Source organism: Muscardinus avellanarius (genome assembly GCF_963383645.1).
Source record: "Muscardinus avellanarius genome assembly, chromosome: 1".
NCBI lineage: Eukaryota > Metazoa > Chordata > Mammalia > Rodentia > Gliridae > Muscardinus > Muscardinus avellanarius.
This window is the reverse complement of record NC_137786.1, coordinates 110,477,775-110,494,608: the sequence shown is the minus strand read 5'-3', so window position 1 is coordinate 110,494,608 and position 16,834 is coordinate 110,477,775. Positions and strand designations below refer to the sequence as shown.

The 16,834-nt window shown below is 47.3% G+C and overlaps 1 protein-coding gene across 1 annotated transcript; it reads left to right on the top strand.

Annotated features, from left to right (window-relative positions):
* Nucleotides 1–2,271: 2,271 nt before the first annotated feature.
* Nucleotides 2,272–16,622, top strand: LMAN2 (lectin, mannose binding 2; the record flags this gene model as incomplete). The annotated part of the gene is made up of 8 exons (XM_080698697.1): nucleotides 2,272–2,467; nucleotides 2,637–2,755; nucleotides 10,630–10,747; nucleotides 12,116–12,195; nucleotides 12,346–12,507; nucleotides 12,606–12,720; nucleotides 14,052–14,171; nucleotides 16,462–16,622. The coding sequence occupies 8 exons, from the start codon at nucleotides 2,272–2,274 to the stop codon at nucleotides 16,620–16,622; spliced, it is 1,071 nt and encodes a 356-aa protein (XP_080554823.1).
* Between the last annotated feature and the right edge of the window lie 212 nt (nucleotides 16,623–16,834).

Sequence of the window (16,834 nt, the reverse complement as noted above, 5' to 3'; positions counted from 1 at the left end):
AAGTAGCAGAGGCTGGCTTCGAACCTGTGTGATCAGACTCCCAAGTACTAAGATTATGAGTGTGTGCCACCATACCTGGCTATATACATATACATATACATATACATATACATATACATATACATATACATATATTTTTTGAAACAGGATCTCTTAAGCCAGCAATGCTGGCTTTGAACCTGCGCCTAAGCGCGGGGATTACAAGTGTGCAACATCACACCCAGCTCTTTTCTTTCTGTCTTATTTATTTTTTGTGGCACCAGAGATTGAACCCAGGGGCAGTCTACCTCCAAGCTACACCCCAGCCCTATTTTATATTCTTTATTTTGAAACAGAGTCTTACTGAGTTGAAAAGGGCTTTACTAAGTAGTAGCTGAAGCTGTTCGCTAACCGGAATCCTTCAGTCCTCTTTCACTAAATTGTGTAGGGCCTCACTAGGTAGCTGAGGCTGGCAGTGAATCTGTGATCCTCCTATCTCAGCCTCCCCAAGTACTGGTACTAGAATTACAAGTGTACCCCATCACGCCCGATTTTTATTTTATTTTTTATTTTTTGGTACTTAGAATTGAACCCAAGGCATAACGTTATGTGCCTGAGCTATACACCTAACCTTATTTATTTATTTATTTATTTATTTATTTATTTATTTATGTGGTATGGAATTGAACATTGGCATTCTACCTCCAAGCTACACCTCTAGCCCTACTTTTATTATTATTATTATTGTTGTTAATATTATTATTATTATTATTATTATTATCATTATTATTATTTTGCGGGTCTGGGGATGGAACCCAGGGGAATTCTACCTCCGAGCTACACTCCCTGTCCTATTTTTTATTTTGAAACAAGGTCTCACTAAGTTATGGAGGGCCTAAGTAGCTGAGGCTGTCCACTGGGATTACAAGCATGCGCCACCATGCCTGGACCTACTTTATTAATTTTACTTTGAAACAGGGTCTTGTTAAATTGCTGAGGCTGGCCTCAACCAGTGAACCAGTGATCCTTCTGCCAGTGATCCATCTGTCTCAGCCTCCCAAGTACTAGGATTACAAGCATGTGCCACCATGCTCAAATTTATTTCTATTTTTTCTTTATTTACTTTTTTTTTTTTTTTTTTTTTTTTTTGCGGTACCGAGGATGGAACGCAGGGTCGTTCTACCTCTGACACCCCCAGCCCTGTTTTTTATTATTATTATTATTATTATTTATTTGGAAACAGGGTCTCACTGAGTTGCAAAGGGCCTCACTAAGTAGCTGAGGCCGGCTTCAAACCTGCGCAATCCTCTTGTCTCAGCCTCCCAAATGTTGGGATTACAAGCATGTGCCACCATGCCTGGCTGATGATTTACCGTGTGTGTGTGTGTGGGGGGGGGGTGCTGGGGGTGAAACCCAGGGCTTGCTACCTCCGACCGACACCTCCAACTCTATTTTTTATTATTTATTTTGAAACAGGGTCTCACTAAATTGCTGAGAGCCTCACTAAATAGCTGAGGCTGACTTCGAATCTGTGTGATCCTCCTGACACAGCCTCCCAAGCACTGGGATTACAAGCGTGTGCCACTACGCCCGGCGAGAGTATTTCCTTTTAATATAGTTTTATTGGTGCATTATAATTTTACATCATAATGAAGTCCAGCGTGATACAGATATTCATGCATACTGCATTTGGTGCATGGAGCGTGGAGCTAGCTGGAAGGGATAGACGGCTTAAAGGTTCGATCCGGCCCTCTCCATCGTGAGCCCAAGGCATCAAGTCCGTTCAAATCCTGATTTCTTAACTTCAATCTAGAGCCCCTTTTATTTCGGACACGGAGGGATGATTTCTGACTGGATTAATGGCTAGAGAGAGGTCCCGGGCGCTCTAGACCTTGCAAGTCCAGCCTATCAAGATGCCCTCAAAAAATACAAGTCCCAGCATGCTCCTCTTTGAAGGCGACGTCCGTGTGGCCGGGACTCGAACCATATCTCTGTTCCTCATTGGCTCACAAGCCTAACGTGCTGTTCCGTGATTGGTTAAAGTTCTGACGCGCCTAAGAACCCATTGCTGATCCCAGCTGGCAGGTGCCTGGGAGCCTCCAAGGTGATGGAACGGCACTCAACCAGGGTAGGGGGCTGCCCCGCCAATATTGCTGCCGCCCCTTCGGCTGCGAGACTTTGCTTTTTAACTCCCCGGTGACTCTAGAGTTGGAGGGTTTCCGGCCGGAGGCCATTAGATAGGACACCGGAAAGCGGAAGTCCTGGGGCGGAAGTGGCCGTAGCGAGATGAGAATGGCGGCGGAGGCCTGGATTTGGCTTTGGGGCTGGGGCCGGCGGTGCCCAGGGAGGCCTGGGCTTCCTGGCCCCGGCCCTGGCCCCGTTACACTTCTACATCTTCTTCTGTTGCTGGCGCCGGTGGCTACGGATATAACTGATGGCAACAGTGAACACCTCAAGCGGGAGCATTCGCTTATCAAGCCTTACCAGGGTGAGGCCGGGGAGGAATGAGCGAAGGGTGAGGGCAAGCCATCTGGGCCGGGGCGGGGGAGCGTGCCCTTTCTCTAGAGCAGGGCAGCTCTGTGGGTTTGCAGCCTCTGGCAAGGCCAGCCCTGACGTGGCCGCTTGCGCACCTGTCTGTGCTCGTCTCTGCCCACCAGGGGTCGGTTCCAGCTCCATGCCTCTGTGGGACTTCCAAGGCAGCACCATGCTAACTAGCCAGTATGTGCGTCTGACCCCGGACGAGCGCAGCAAGGAGGGCTCTATTTGGAACCACCAGGTGAGTGGTTCCCAAGAGGCGAATACGGTTCAGTGAGCCACTTCTCCAAGATCTGATCTTGGTTTATAGGCATGCTTCTTTCTCCCCCGTTCCTTCCCCATCTTAGTCACACTCAAAAGTAATCAGAGATGCCGGGCGTGGTGGCGCACGCTTGTAATCCCCGCGCTTGGGAGGCAGAGACAGGAGGATCGCGCAGGTTCGAAGCCAGCCGCACGCGCTGGCTTAGGAGACCCTGTTTCCAAATAAAAATGTAAAAATAGGTCTGGGAGTGTAGCCCGGAGGTAGAAGGGCTTCCAGGAACCCCAGTACCACAAAAAAAAAAAAAAAAAAAAAGGAATCAGAGATAATAGATACCGATGGGTTACTATGTGTCAGGATTTGTACTTGATGTTTTACACTTTTCTGGTTTAATTTCTTAAAAAAGCTACACATGGTGTTGTAATCTCTATTTTGTTGGCCAAGAAGCCAAAGCTCAAAAGTTGAAAGTGCCTTGTCCAAAGCCACATCGCCAAAAATGGTGGAGCTGTCAGACTGAATCGAATCCCTTCTGATAGTGAAAAGAATGAAACAAACTGGATCTTCATGGGTGTTTTGCTGTTAGGCACTAACGTGCCATGCTTTATTACATTTAATTCTCAAACGGCCTCTTTGAAATAGCTTTCATGACTTTACGCAGAGGTAATACAGCCAGTAAATAGCATAAACACTATTTAAACTGATCCGACTGTACTGTAAACTCAGAAATTCGTTCAATATCCTTGACCCCCTTCCTTTGGACAGTGCAGGAACCCCTTTGACATACTTGCATACTTAGTCTCCTTCTCCAGTGCTTTGTTGAAGGTCCTGTCTGTTACATAGATCTGGATTTGTGGCAGTTTGAATTTTTGTGACATTTGCCCTGAAGGTCAAGGAGCCTGAGGTGAAACTCAAATGTCTTATGTGAGCCTGACCAAGATCAGCTGCTGCACACTCTCCATGGTATAGAAGTCTAGGTTTGGGTAAAAGGGGAATAATTTTGGACCAGGGTATAGCTTGGGAAGAAACCTTCTGCCACAGCCTTCCTGATCCAGCCGTTCCTACAGCCCACATTGCTGGCCAGTGTCCTACTTTCTCCTGCTCTCTTGTCCCTTCTGGTAGGCTTTTTCATTGAGTTCTGGGAGCCCACACTGTCCTTGTGTTAGCTCATCTGCCTTTTCCCCTCAGTGCCTCCTTTCTTCCTGCCCTATGCCACCATATAGCTGCTGTAAGGGGCTTCTGAGGTTACTTTTTTGGTTTGGCTCTGATGCGCAGAGCCTGGGGTCTCTCCTGTGAAGGGGTAACTGTGTTATGTCTCTGCAGTCTGGCCCTCGATGCCTGGCATCTGGCGTGATCTGCGTTGATTTTGTTCCAGCCTCTTTGGCTGTCTTCTTGCCTTAGGACCTTTGCACTTGTTGTTCCCTCCGTCTGGGACACTGTCTCCTAGATCTTCATGCCTGCCTGATTCCTTCTCATCTGTTAAGTCTCAGTTCAAGCGCATCCCACTCAGAGTACTTCATTAACCACTTTATCTCCCCCAGATCACATTCTGTCTATTCTTTTGTGTGTGTGTGTGTGTTACTGGAGATGGAACCCAGGGACATTCATCCTCTGAGCTACAACCCCTGCCATATTTTTATTCTTTATTTTGAAACAGGGTCTTAACTAAGTTGCAGAGGCCCTCACTAAGTAGCTGAGGCTGGCTGTGAACCTGTGATCCTCCTGTCTCAGCCTCCCAAGTACTGGGATTACGAGTGTGCACCACCACTACCGGCCTATCACTTTATTCTTAGGGCTTCCAGTTGGGTTTTATTTGTTTGTTTCTTTGCTGCTGGGGATTGAACCCAGGGGCATTCTACCTCTGAACTACACCCCTAATCATTTATTTATTTATTTATTCATTCATTCATTCATTCATTCATTGTGTGTGTGAATGGTACTGGGGATGGAACCCAGGGACATTCTACCTCTGAGCTACACAGCCAGCCCTATTGTTTATTCTTTATTTTGAAAAAGGATCTCACCGAGTTGCAAAGGGCCTCACTAAGTATTAGCTGAGGCTATCAGCGAACTGCAATCCTCCTGTCCCAGCCTCCCAAATGTTGGGATCACAAGCGTGTACCACCATGCTCAGCTTTTTTTCTTTTTTTTCTTTTTCTTTTTTGTGTGCAGTACTTGGGATTTAATCCAGGGGCTTTCTACCTCTATGCTCCACCCCCAGCCTTTCTTATTTTTTTGTTTTGAAACAGGGTCTTACTAGGTTGCTGAGGTTGGTCTTGAGATTTCTATCCTCCAGTCTCAGCCTCCCAAGTATGTGGACCACCGTGCCTGGCTTATTTTTTTATTTTTTTACTTTTTTGTGGTACTGAGGATGGAACCCAGGGGTATTCTACTTCTGAGCTACACCCCAACCCTATATTTTATTCTTTATTTTGAAACGGGATCTCACTGAAGTACAAAGGGCCTTACTAAGTAGCTGAGGCTGTCCCCGAACCACCATGATCCTTCTGTCTCAGCCTCCCAAATGCTGAGATTACAAACGTGCACCACCACGTCTGACTACCTGGTTTATTTTTAAACATGTTCTTGCTAAGTTGCTGTGACTGTCTTTGAACCTATGTTCCTACTGTGTCAGCCTCCCAAGTGTTGGGACTACACATGTGTACCACCACACCTGGCTTGGCATTACTTTAAAAAAAAAAAAAAAGGTACAGCCAGACATGGTGGCACACATTTGTAATCCCAGTATTTGGGAGGCTGAGACAGGAGGATCACAGGTTTGCGGCCAGCCTCTGAGCTATTTAGTGAGGCCCTCCACAACTTAGTGAGACTCTGTTTCAAAATAAAAGAATAAAACAAAATAGAGCTGGAGTTGTAGATCAGAGGTAGGATGCCCCTGGGTTCAATCCTCAGTACTGCCAAAAAAAAAAACAAAACAAAACAAACAAAACCAAGGTACCAATAGTGTTAGAAATTTAATTTAAGCTGGCTATGGTGGTGCACACTTGTAATCCCAGCATTTGGTAGTCTGAGATAGGAGAATCGGTGTTTGCAGCCAGCCTCAGTTACTTAGTGAGGCCCTTTGCAACTCAGTGAGACTCTTTTTTAAAATAAAGAATAAACAATAGGGCTGGGGGTGTAGCTCAGAGATAGAGTGCCCCTGGGTTCCATCCCCAGTACTGCAAAAAAAAAGAAAAGAAAAGAAAAGAAAAGAAATTTTTTTTTTTTTTTTTTTTTTTTTTGGTGGGTCTGGGGATGGAACCCAGGGGCATTTGACCTCCAAGCTACACCCCCTGTCCTATTTTTTATTCTTTCTTTTTTTTTTTTTTGGTGGTACTAGGGGTGGAACCCAGCCGCTTTCTACCTCCGGGCAACACTCCCAGACCTATTTTATACTTTATTTGGAACAGGGTCTCACTAAGTTGCTGAGAGCCTCACTCAGTAGCTGAGGCTGGCTTTGAACCTGTGCGATCCTCCAGTCTCAGCCTCCCAAGCGTGGGGATTACGAGCGTGCGCCACCACGCCCGGCTTTATTCTTTATTTTGAAACCGGGTCTCACTGAGTTGCAGAGGGCCTCACTTAGTAGCTGAGGCTGTCCGCAAACCGAGATCCTCCAGGTCTCAGCCTCCCGAATGCTGGGATTATAAGCGTATGCCACCACGCCTGGCTAAAGAGAGAAATTTAACTCAGCCACAGAAGTAATACAAGCAATAAATAGCATAAACAGTATTTAATTTGCTTATTATAAGCCACAGCCAAGATAATGGCTTAAGTTATAGCTGCTGGTTGGCATTATCAGTGGTTTGAAGTTTTCACAATACCAAGAGCATCCTGCCCTTGTCTTTATTGGATTTTCAGAGGCTAAAATAGATCTTGTTTTTCTTCCCTTAGTTCCAGGGACCTTTTCTACTGGGCCCTGCTGATATCCCATAAATATCTGGAATGCTTCTATACTTCCTAAAAAAATTCTCTTGGAACTCTTAAGAGTTTTCTACTCAGTCTTTCTCAGGAACCATCTCTCCCTCTGTTGGACTGTAGAGATACTTTCTGCAATTAGTAAATACTTCCTACACCCCCCCAGCCCTTTTTATTTTTTATTTGAAGTAAGGTCTTGCTATGTTGCTAAGAGCCTTGCTAAGTTTCTAAAGCTGCCTTTGAACACATGATCCTATTGTCTCAGCCTCCTAAATACTAGGATTACAGGCGTGTGCCACTGCCTGGCTTCCCACAATCTTTTTTCTTTTTTTTTTTTTTTTTTTTTTTTTTTTTTTTTTTTTGCGGTACTGGGGATGGAACCCAGGGGCATTCTACCTCCAAGCTACACCCCCAGCCCTATTTTTTATTCTTTACTTTGAAACAGGATCACACTGAGTTGCAAAGGGCCTCACTAAGTAGCTGAGGCTGTCTGCAAACCGGGATCCTCCTGTCTCAGCCTCCCAAATGCTGGGGATTACAAGCGTGCACCACCACGCCCGCCTCTCTCAAACCTTTTTTATACTTTATTTGGAAACACGTCTCACTAAGTTGCTGAGAGCCTCGCTAAGTAGCTGAGGCTGGCTTTGAACCTGTGCAATCCTCCTGTCTCAGCCTTCCAAGCACGGGCATTACAAGCTTGTGCCACCACACCTGACCTGGCTCCATTTTTTTTTTTTTTTTTTTTTAAATGTGGTGCTGGGGGTGGAACCCAGAGGCTTTCTACCTCTGGCTATACCCCAGACCTATTTTATATTTTATTTAGAAACAAAGTCTCACTAAGTTGCTGAGAGCCTCACTAAGTAACAGGCTGGCTTTGAACCTGTACAATCCTCCTATCTCAGCCTTCCAAGCACGGGATTACAAGTATGCGCCACCACTCCCGGCCCAGCTCCATTTTTTAATCTTTATTTTGCAGAGGTCTTTACTAAATAGCTGAGGCTGGCTTTGAAGCTGCATCCTCCTGTCTCAGTCTCCCACTTACTGGGATTGCAAGGGTGCACCACTATGCCTGGTTAGCATGTGGTTTCTTTTTATTTATCTCCTTTGGTTTGTAGGACTTTTAAAGTTTGTGGCCTGAAGCCAGGCATGGTGCACAAATCTGGCTCCTGTTTTTTTTTTTTTTTTTTTATTTTGAAACAGTGTCTCACTGAGTTAGTTGCAAAGGGGCTCTCTAAGTAGCTGAGGCTATCTGAGAGCCCAGATCTTCCTGTCTCAGCCTCCCAAATGCTGGGATTACAAGTGTGCACCACCATGTCTAGGTTTTAATTTTTATTTTGAAACAGGGTCTCACAAGGTTGATGAGAGTCTCACTTTGTGCTGAATCTATCAAACTTGTGATCTTCCTGTCTCAGCCTCCTAAGTACTAGAATTACAGGTGCGCCACCATACCCTTCTGCTTTCTTTCTTCCTTTTCCTTTTTTTTTTTTTTTTTAAGTTGGTATGGGGATTGAACCTATCTCCGAGCTATACCCCCAGCCCTATTTTTTTATTCTTTATTTTAAAGCAGGGTCTCATTAAGTTGCACAGGGCCTCACTAAGTAGTTTAGGCTGGTTGCGAACCTGGGATCCTCCTGTCTCAGCCTCCCCAAGTGCTGAGATTACAACCGTGCACCACCATGCCTGGCTCTTATTTTTTAATCTTTATTTTGAAACAGGATCTCTCTAAATTATGGGATTATAAGAGTGTGCCACCATACCCAGCTTGCTTGCTTTCTTAATTTATATCCCCTAGCATTGTTAGTATTTGCAGCTTATTTTTCCTCTTTTAGTATATTTGATGTCTTTAATTGTTCTGCCATGTTTTGCAAAAAAAAACTGTAGTCAATTTGCCCCCAAGAAAACCAGGCCCATTTATAGTCCCACTGGTTGTTTAAGAGTATTTGTTTCTCTGCATCCTCCTCTGCTTTAAATATTAATGATCTTTTTTTTTTTTTTTTTTTTTTTTTGAGGTACTGGGAATGGAACCCAGAGGTATTCTACCTCTGAACTACACCCCAGCCCTATTTTTTATTCTTTATTTTGAAACAGGGTCTCACTGAGTTGCAGAGGGCCTCACTAAGTAGTGGGTCTGGAGATGGAACACAGGGGCATTCGACCTCCAAGCCACACCCCCTGCCCTATTTTTTATTCTTTATTTTGTAACCGGGTCTCACTGAGTTGCAGAGGGCCTAATTAAGTAGCTGAGGCTGTCCACGAACTGCCATCCTCTGGTCTCAGCCTCCCAAATGCTGGGAATGCTGGGATTACAAGTGTGCGTCACCACGCCTGGCTTGGTAATGATCTTTTTAATAGCTGTCAATCTGATAAGTGAACAGTATCTTGTTTTAGTTTGCCTTTCTCATGGTTCTTTTTTTTTTTTTTTTTTTTTTTTTTTTCTTGTGGCACTAGGGATGAAACTCAGGGGCATTCTGCCTCCAAGTTCTGTCCCAGCTGTATTTGATTCTTTATTCTGAAACAGGGTCTTACTAAGTGGTGGACAGCCTCACTTAAGTATTGAGGCAAACTTGCAATCCTTCTGTCTCAGCTTCTCAAGTGATGGGATTAGCAGCATGCGCGAGCATGCGGGGCTTCTCATGGGTTTTTAATCACTTGTTCACATACCTGTCTGTCCACTTCCCCAAAGTGGATTCTTGTTAAAGTAGCCATTGACACCTGGTTTTCATGATCAACTTCCTGGTGGGTCAGGCTCGGCCCTTTCTCTTGATATAGGTAGTGACAGCTCAGCACCTGGTAACCATGGCCACCAGAGAACATCTCTTTCTCATAGCCCAGCACTATCCTGAACAGCCCCCACCCCTGGGCTGGTTTTGCAGAAGGCATCCTAGCCAGGAGTTGGATTAGTTAGACCTGGGCCTGAGTTCTTCTGGCACTGACTCAGTCTGATTTTCCTCACTTTGGTCACAATAGAAGAGGGTGGGGGTCAGAAAGGAATTGAAGCAGTTTATGTTAAATGCCTAAAGGCCATAGAAAATATAGAAGATGACACAGAAGCCAGGCGTGGTGGCGCACGCTTGTAATCCCTGCTCTTGGGAGGCAGAGACAGGAGGATCACGCAGGTTCGAAGCCAGCAGCACTGGCTTAAGAAACCTGTTTCCAAATAAAAAGTATAAAAAAAAAATAGGTCTGGGAGTGTAGCCTGGAGGTAGAAGGGTTTCCAGGAACCCCAATACCACCAAAAAAAAAAAAAAAAGATGACACAGAAGTTTTGGAGTCAGATAGACCTGGGTATGCCCTCTCGCCGGGCATGGTGGCACACGCTTGTAATTCCAGCATTTGGGAGGCTGAGACTGGAGGATTGCGGTTCACGGACAGCCTCAGCTACTTAGTGAGGCCCTCTGTAACTTAGTGAGTCCCTGTTTCAACATAAAGAATAAAAAACAGGGTGGGGGGTGTAGCTCGGAGGTCAAATGCCCTTGGGTTCCATCCCCAGACCCACAAAAAAAAAAAAAAAAAGACTTCCCTCTCATCTGTTGTTAGAGACAAGTTATTTTGTCTCAAAATTTGTTTTTGTTCATTTTTTAAAATATGTGGCTCAAATAGGGGTAGGGACCCTTTTATACCACTCCAGGGCAGAGGCAGTGGGGATGGAGATAAAACAGGCTAGTGGGTCCGGCTGGTGTTGAGGAGAGCATAATCAGACAGCCTTGGAACATTATGTGAGTGCCCCTCCTCACAGGTGAGCTAGCAGCCTTTCCTTCCTGCTGAGGATGCTTGGGGGTCCAAGGTCAGTGGCACTGGGACCCTGCAACCTGGCTCTGTGCCAAGAAGCACATTCCTAGTCTTACTGGTGGCAGGGAGATGGATCTGGACAAGGATTAGCTTGCTCAAAGGCACTGGGGATCTCTGAGCAGCCCCCTTTGTGTCGCCCCCCCCAACCCCTACAGCCTTGCTTCCTCAAGGACTGGGAGATGCATGTTCACTTCAAAGTCCATGGCCCAGGGAAGAAGAATCTCCATGGAGATGGCATCGCACTGTGGTACACCCGGGACCGCCTTGTGCCAGGTAGGCAGAGGGTGAGGCAGGCCTGGGTCTGGCTGCTGGCCCACCTGAGAGGTCAGGCAGGAGGGCAAGAAGCTTGCCTCTGGCTTCTGTGGCCAGGGAGTTTTCCACTCTGCACCATCCTGTTGGGAAATCTGTTGGTAGATAAAAACCCAATACTTCTAGAAGCTTGGCTATGGAAGGAGGCCTCTTAGAGAAGAGGAGCAGTTGGGTTTGCAGCTCAGTGCTATGCCCCTTGTGGCCTGGTTTGGACCATTCTCTTAAAAGTTATGTACCACTGAGCTATATCCCAGTCCTTTTGTTTTTAATTTGGAAATGGTTTAAGTTGCTGACAGCCTCACAAAATTGCTAAGGTTAGTTTTGAACCTGCATTCCTTTGTTTCAGCCTCTGAAGTACTGAGATTACAGGCATACATGCCTGGCCCATTCTTTTTTTTTTTTTTTTTTTTTTTGGTGGTACTGGGGGTGGAACCCAGAGGCTTTCTACCTCTGGGCTATACTCCCAGACCCATTTATATTTTATTTTGGAAACAGGGTCTTCCTAAGTTGCTGAGAGCCTCACTAAGTACTTGAGTCTGTGTGATCCTCCTGTCTCAGCCTCCCAAGCGTGGGGATTACAAGGGTGCGCCACCACGCCCAGCTGACCTATTTTATTTGGAAACAGAGTCTCACTAAGTTGCTGAGGCTGGATTCAAACCTGTGAGATCCTTCTGTCTCAGCCTACCAAGTGCTGAGATTACAAGCATGCGCGCCACCACGCCTGGCTCCATTCTCCTATTTTAAAAGGTTTAAGCTGGGTGTGGTGGTGCATACCTGTAATTCCAGTACTTTGGAAGCTTAGATAGGATTGCAGGTTTGTAGCTAGCCTCAGGAACCCTATGAGACCCTGTTTCAAACTGAAAAATAAAATAGGGTTGCAGGTGTAGCTCAGAGGTAGAATGCCCCTGAGTTAAATCCCCAGTACTACAGATGGTAATGATAATAATAATATGATAATAAACGACTTACAACATGAAGACCAACAGGACCTGTATATGGCTTGCAAACATAAATGTGTCCTCTGTGGCCTTATAAAAAGTATGTTGCCCTAGTTTAAGGGGTCCTTTGGTGGCTTAACTCATTTTTTCTAGACTGAGTAAGCCCTTGACACCCCTCAGAGCACACAGCCAGGTGCCTGCCCCTCACAGTTCAGGCTTCAAGCTTGAGTCCTGAGACCCTCCCTGTCCCCACCTCAGCTTCGTCCTTCAGCTTCCCTGCCTCCTGGGTGAGTGAGCCGTGACTGGGCCCTTACCCCTACCTACACTGCCTTCTCAGCTACCCGTGGACTGCTCCAGATTGCCCCCATGTGAGAGTATCTCCTTGTCATTTCAGGGCCTGTGTTTGGAAGCAAAGACAACTTCCACGGCTTAGCCATCTTCCTGGACACGTACCCCAATGATGAGACCACTGAGGTAGGGCTTTTTCCTGTAGCCTGGAGTGTGGAGACTGGAACTTCTCCCTGGTCCTGGCACAAAAAGCAGCCTCCAGGGATTGGGATGGGGCACCCCTGCTTCCTCCCACAGGCTGGGCTAGTTCTGGATTAACAGGTGTCTTGGTCCCAGCGTGTGTTCCCGTACATCTCGGTGATGGTGAACAATGGCTCCCTGTCCTACGACCATAGCAAGGATGGGCGCTGGACTGAGCTGGCGGGTTGCACGGCTGACTTCCGCAACCGGGACCACGATACCTTCCTGGCTGTGCGCTATTCCCGGGGCCGTCTGACGGTGAGCAGGTGTGGGGGGGAGGCCAGCCAGGTCTGCAGAGGCTTAGGAGGCAGCTGGCTTGGGCCTGCAGGTGTACTTGACGCGCTGGCCTGCCACAGGTGATGACTGACTTGGAGGACAAGAACGAGTGGAAGAATTGTATCGACATCACAGGAGTGCGTCTGCCCACTGGCTACTACTTTGGAGCCTCCGCTGGCACTGGTGACCTGTCTGGTGAGTGTTGGGGCTGAGCGAGGAGTGCACTCTTGGCCTGATCGTGTGAGGACATCAGACCTCAGCAGGTGTTGTCATGTTTATCTGCATCCTATGCTGGCTTCTGGTAGGACCATCTGATAGCTGCTGTTGGGAGGGGCCAGGCTTCTTAGGCAGCCCTTCCTTATCTAGTTTCTGGGTGTTTTTTTTTTTTTTTTTTTTTTTTTTTTTTTTTTTTGTGGTACTGGGGTTCCTTCTACCTCCAGGCTACACTCCCAGACCTATTTTTATATTTTTTTTTATTTGGAAACAGGATCTCTTAAGCCAGCACGTCTGACTTTGAATCTGTGTGATCCTCTTGTCTCCACCTCCCAAGCGCCGGGATTATAAGCGTGTGCCACCACGCCCAGCTAGTTTCTGTTTTAAGAACATACCCTGGGCCAGGCATTGTGACTGTCATAGATGCATTCTTAGGTCCTTGTCACAGTGACCATCTAAGATAGAGATTATCCCTCCTATTTCATAAAGGAGGAAACCAAGCCTCAAAGTAGCAGCAGACCTGGGGGTTAGACCTGGATGATTTTTTTTCTTTTTCTTTTCTTGTGGTGCTGGTGATTGAACCCAGGAACATTCTATCTCCAAGCTACACCCCAGCCCTATTTTAATTTTGAGACAGGGTATTACTAGGTTGATGAAAGTTTCAATACTTGCTGAGGCTGTCTTCAAACTCATGTTTGATCCTCCTGTCTCATCCTCCCAAGTACTAGGATTATAGGTGTGTACCACCATGCCCGGCTGAACCAGCTGATTTCTGTGTGTGTGTGTGTGTGTGTGTGTGTGTGTGTGTGTGTGTGTGGTGTGTGTGTGTGTGTGTGTGTGTGTGTGTGTGTGGTTTTGGGAATGAAACTCAGGGGCATTCTACCTCCAAGCAACACCCCCAGCCTTATTTTTTATTTTTTATTTTGAAACTGGGTCTCACTGAGTTGCAAAGGGCCTCACTAAGTAGCTGAGGCTGTCCGCGAACTGTGATCCTCCTGTCTGAGCCTCCCAAATGCTGGGATTACAAGCGTGCACCACCATGCCCAGCCTAGCTTTCTCTTATTTCTTTGGTGCTGGAGATTAAACCCAGGGCCTCGTACATGCTAAACTCATGCTCTACCACTGAGCTGTACCACCAGCCCTTCCCAGGTTTCTTATTCCAGACTCTGGAGGCAGCTGAGAAGAAAACAGGCCCAGGCATAGGCAAGAGCAGCACTGTCGCTGGGACCTAAGCACTCTGCATTGCTGGGGCTCCAAGCTTCTCCTGAGGGAGGCCTTGGGCCATCATAATCTCACTATTCTTGGTCCTGCAGATAATCATGACATCATCTCCATAAAGCTGTTTCAGCTGATGGTAGAGCACACACCTGATGAGGAAAACATTGACTGGACTAAGATCGAGCCTGGCGTCAACTTCCTCAAGTCCCCCAAAGGTATGAGTGTGCACCCTCCCTGCCTGGCCTCAGGTGAATGTGTGGTTCGTTTCCTTTCCTCGTCCAGTGTGGCTGGGTCTGGGCTCTGCGATCAGCCCCTGGTGAGCTGTGCTGACCAGCCCTGCCTAGAACTCCTAGAGGCCAGGAGCTTAGGTCAGGTCAGCTTTGGTGAAGTTTTGTGTGTGTGTGGTACTGGGAATTGAACCCAGAGGCATTCCTCCAAGCTACATCCCTAGAGCAATTTTATTTATTTGGAAACAGGTCTCAGTAGGAGTTTTACTACTTGCTGAGGCTGTCCTTAAAACTGCGATCCTCCTGTCTCAGCCTCCCAAGTACTAGGATTACAAGTGTGCATCACCACACCCAGCTTCTTTATTTTTTATTTTTTAGGAGTAGACAAGATCCAGCATTTTATGTGAAACTTCTTTCCCATCTTTTTTTATTTTGGTGATATTTGGGACTTAAGCCAGGGCCTTGGTCCTCTCTCTCTTTTTCTTTTTTTTTCTTTTTTTGTGGTGCTGGAGATGGAACCCAGGGGCATTCTATCTCTGAGCTACACCCCAGCCCTATTTTTTATTCTTTATTTTGAAATAGAGTCTCACTAAATTGTGGTGGGCCTCACTCAGTAGCTGAGGCTGTACACGAACCTATGATGATCCTCCTGTCTCAACCTCCCAAGTACTGGGCTTACAAGTGTGCGTCACCATGCTTGGCTTAGCCCTTTGGTTTTTTCTTTTTTTTTTTTTTGTGTACTGGAGATGGAACCCAGGGACATTTTACCTCCAAGCTACACTCCCAGCCCCTTTTTTATTCTTTATTTTGAAACAGGGTCTCACTGAGTTGCAAAGGGCCTCACTAAGTAGTAGTTGAGGCTGGCCGCAGCCTCCCAAATACTGGGATTACAAGCATGCGCCACCACAGCCAGCTAGCCCTTTGTATTTTTTGAGACAGTTTCTGTTAAGTTTTCCAGGTTGGCCTTGAACTTGGTTGGCATCCTCCTGTCTCAGCTACCCAGGTAGCTAGGATTGTATGTATGTGCCACCCTGTCAATGACATCTCACTCTTTCAAGATTCAGATTGCTTTTAGTCTGGTGTGTGTTATGATACACACCTGTAATCCCAATACTTGGGAAGCTGACACTGGAGGATTACAGGGTTAAGGCCAGGGTGCAGTAACTAACCGAGACCGTGTTTCAGCATAAAAAAAATGGCTGGGTGTAGCTTAGAAGGTACCGCTGGGCATGGTTGCAAATGTTTATAATCTCCATGCTTGGGAGGCTGAGACAGGAGGATCACACAGGTTCGAAGCCAGCCTCAGCTACTTCGTGAGGTTCTCAGCAACTTAGTGAGACCCTGTTTCCAAATAAAGTATAAAATACCTCTGGGAGTATAGCCTGGAGGTAGAAGGCCCCTGAGTTCCACCCCCAGTACCACAAAAAAAAAAAAAGAAGAAGAAGGTGGTCCCTGGACTCAATCACAGTAACACAGCACGTGCGTGCGCACGCGCGCGCGCGCGCGCACACACACACACACACACACACACAGGTTAACTTGTTTTCAGATGTGTTGATCTACTCGTTCCTTGGGCAGATGTTTCTGAAGTTTCTGTTCTCGTTCCTAGCCATGATCTGGGCTGGGATAGAAAGATCAGGTAGTCCCTTGCCTGGGATTCTAGCAACTGAGGCAAAGCAGCCAGTCAGGGACCTGCTGTCGTTAGGACTCTCGTGGCCATTCGCTCCTGGACTCAGCCAGTGACCGTTCCAGTGCTGTGCAGGGCAGAGAGAGGCCGGGGTAGCTGTGCAGGACAGGAGACCGAAGGCCGCTTGCAGTGGCAGTGGACACAGCTGAGGTGAGGCAGAGACCCAGGCCTGGTTGGGCAGAGGCCCATGGAGCCAGTGCGGAGTGGAGGGCCACAGGGTGGAGGCTGAGTGGAAAAGCGTGGCTCAGTCCAGTGCCCCTGTCCCCGCCCTGGCCTGCTGGGCTTGGCAGAGCCAGTGCCTGGATAAGCTTGGAACCAAGTTCTGAAGAGCACATGAGCCTGTACTTTTAGCCAGTGCTTCGCAGCAGAACACACCCAGCCCTTGATTCTTGAGGACTGTGTCCGTGAGGTTGTCCCTTACTGCTGCCTGCCCTGCCCTGCCCTTGCCAGCACACGGGCTGCTCTAAGTCCCAGCTGTAGCTGGGTGTGGTGCCCCCTGAGGTGGCAGCCCTGGTGCTATGGAGCTAGGACTGCTGTTTCTGTCTTAGCTCCATTTCTACCTTGTTCAACTACCCCTTTCTTCTCCCTCAGACAACGTGGACGACCCCACGGGGAACTTCCGCAGCGGGCCCCTGACGGGGTGGAAGGTGTTCCTGCTGCTGCTGTGCGCGCTCCTGGGCATCATCGTCTGCGCTGTGGTGGGGGCCGTGGTGTTTCAGAAGCGTCAGGAGAGGAACAAGCGTTTCTACTGAGCAGCTGGCTCGGTTGGGAAGGGCCTGACCTTTGGCCTGGGCGCTAATGTGAACTTTTTTTTTTACTGGGATTGTAAAAGAAAACAAGAATACCTTATTTCTTAACCGTTTCAAAGAAATGATTAAAGTATTTTCGTACATTTTGCTTCTTGCCCAGCAGAGACAAGCAGCAGGGCTGGGCCAGGGTTCAGCACCCCCAGAGCTGGAGGTGG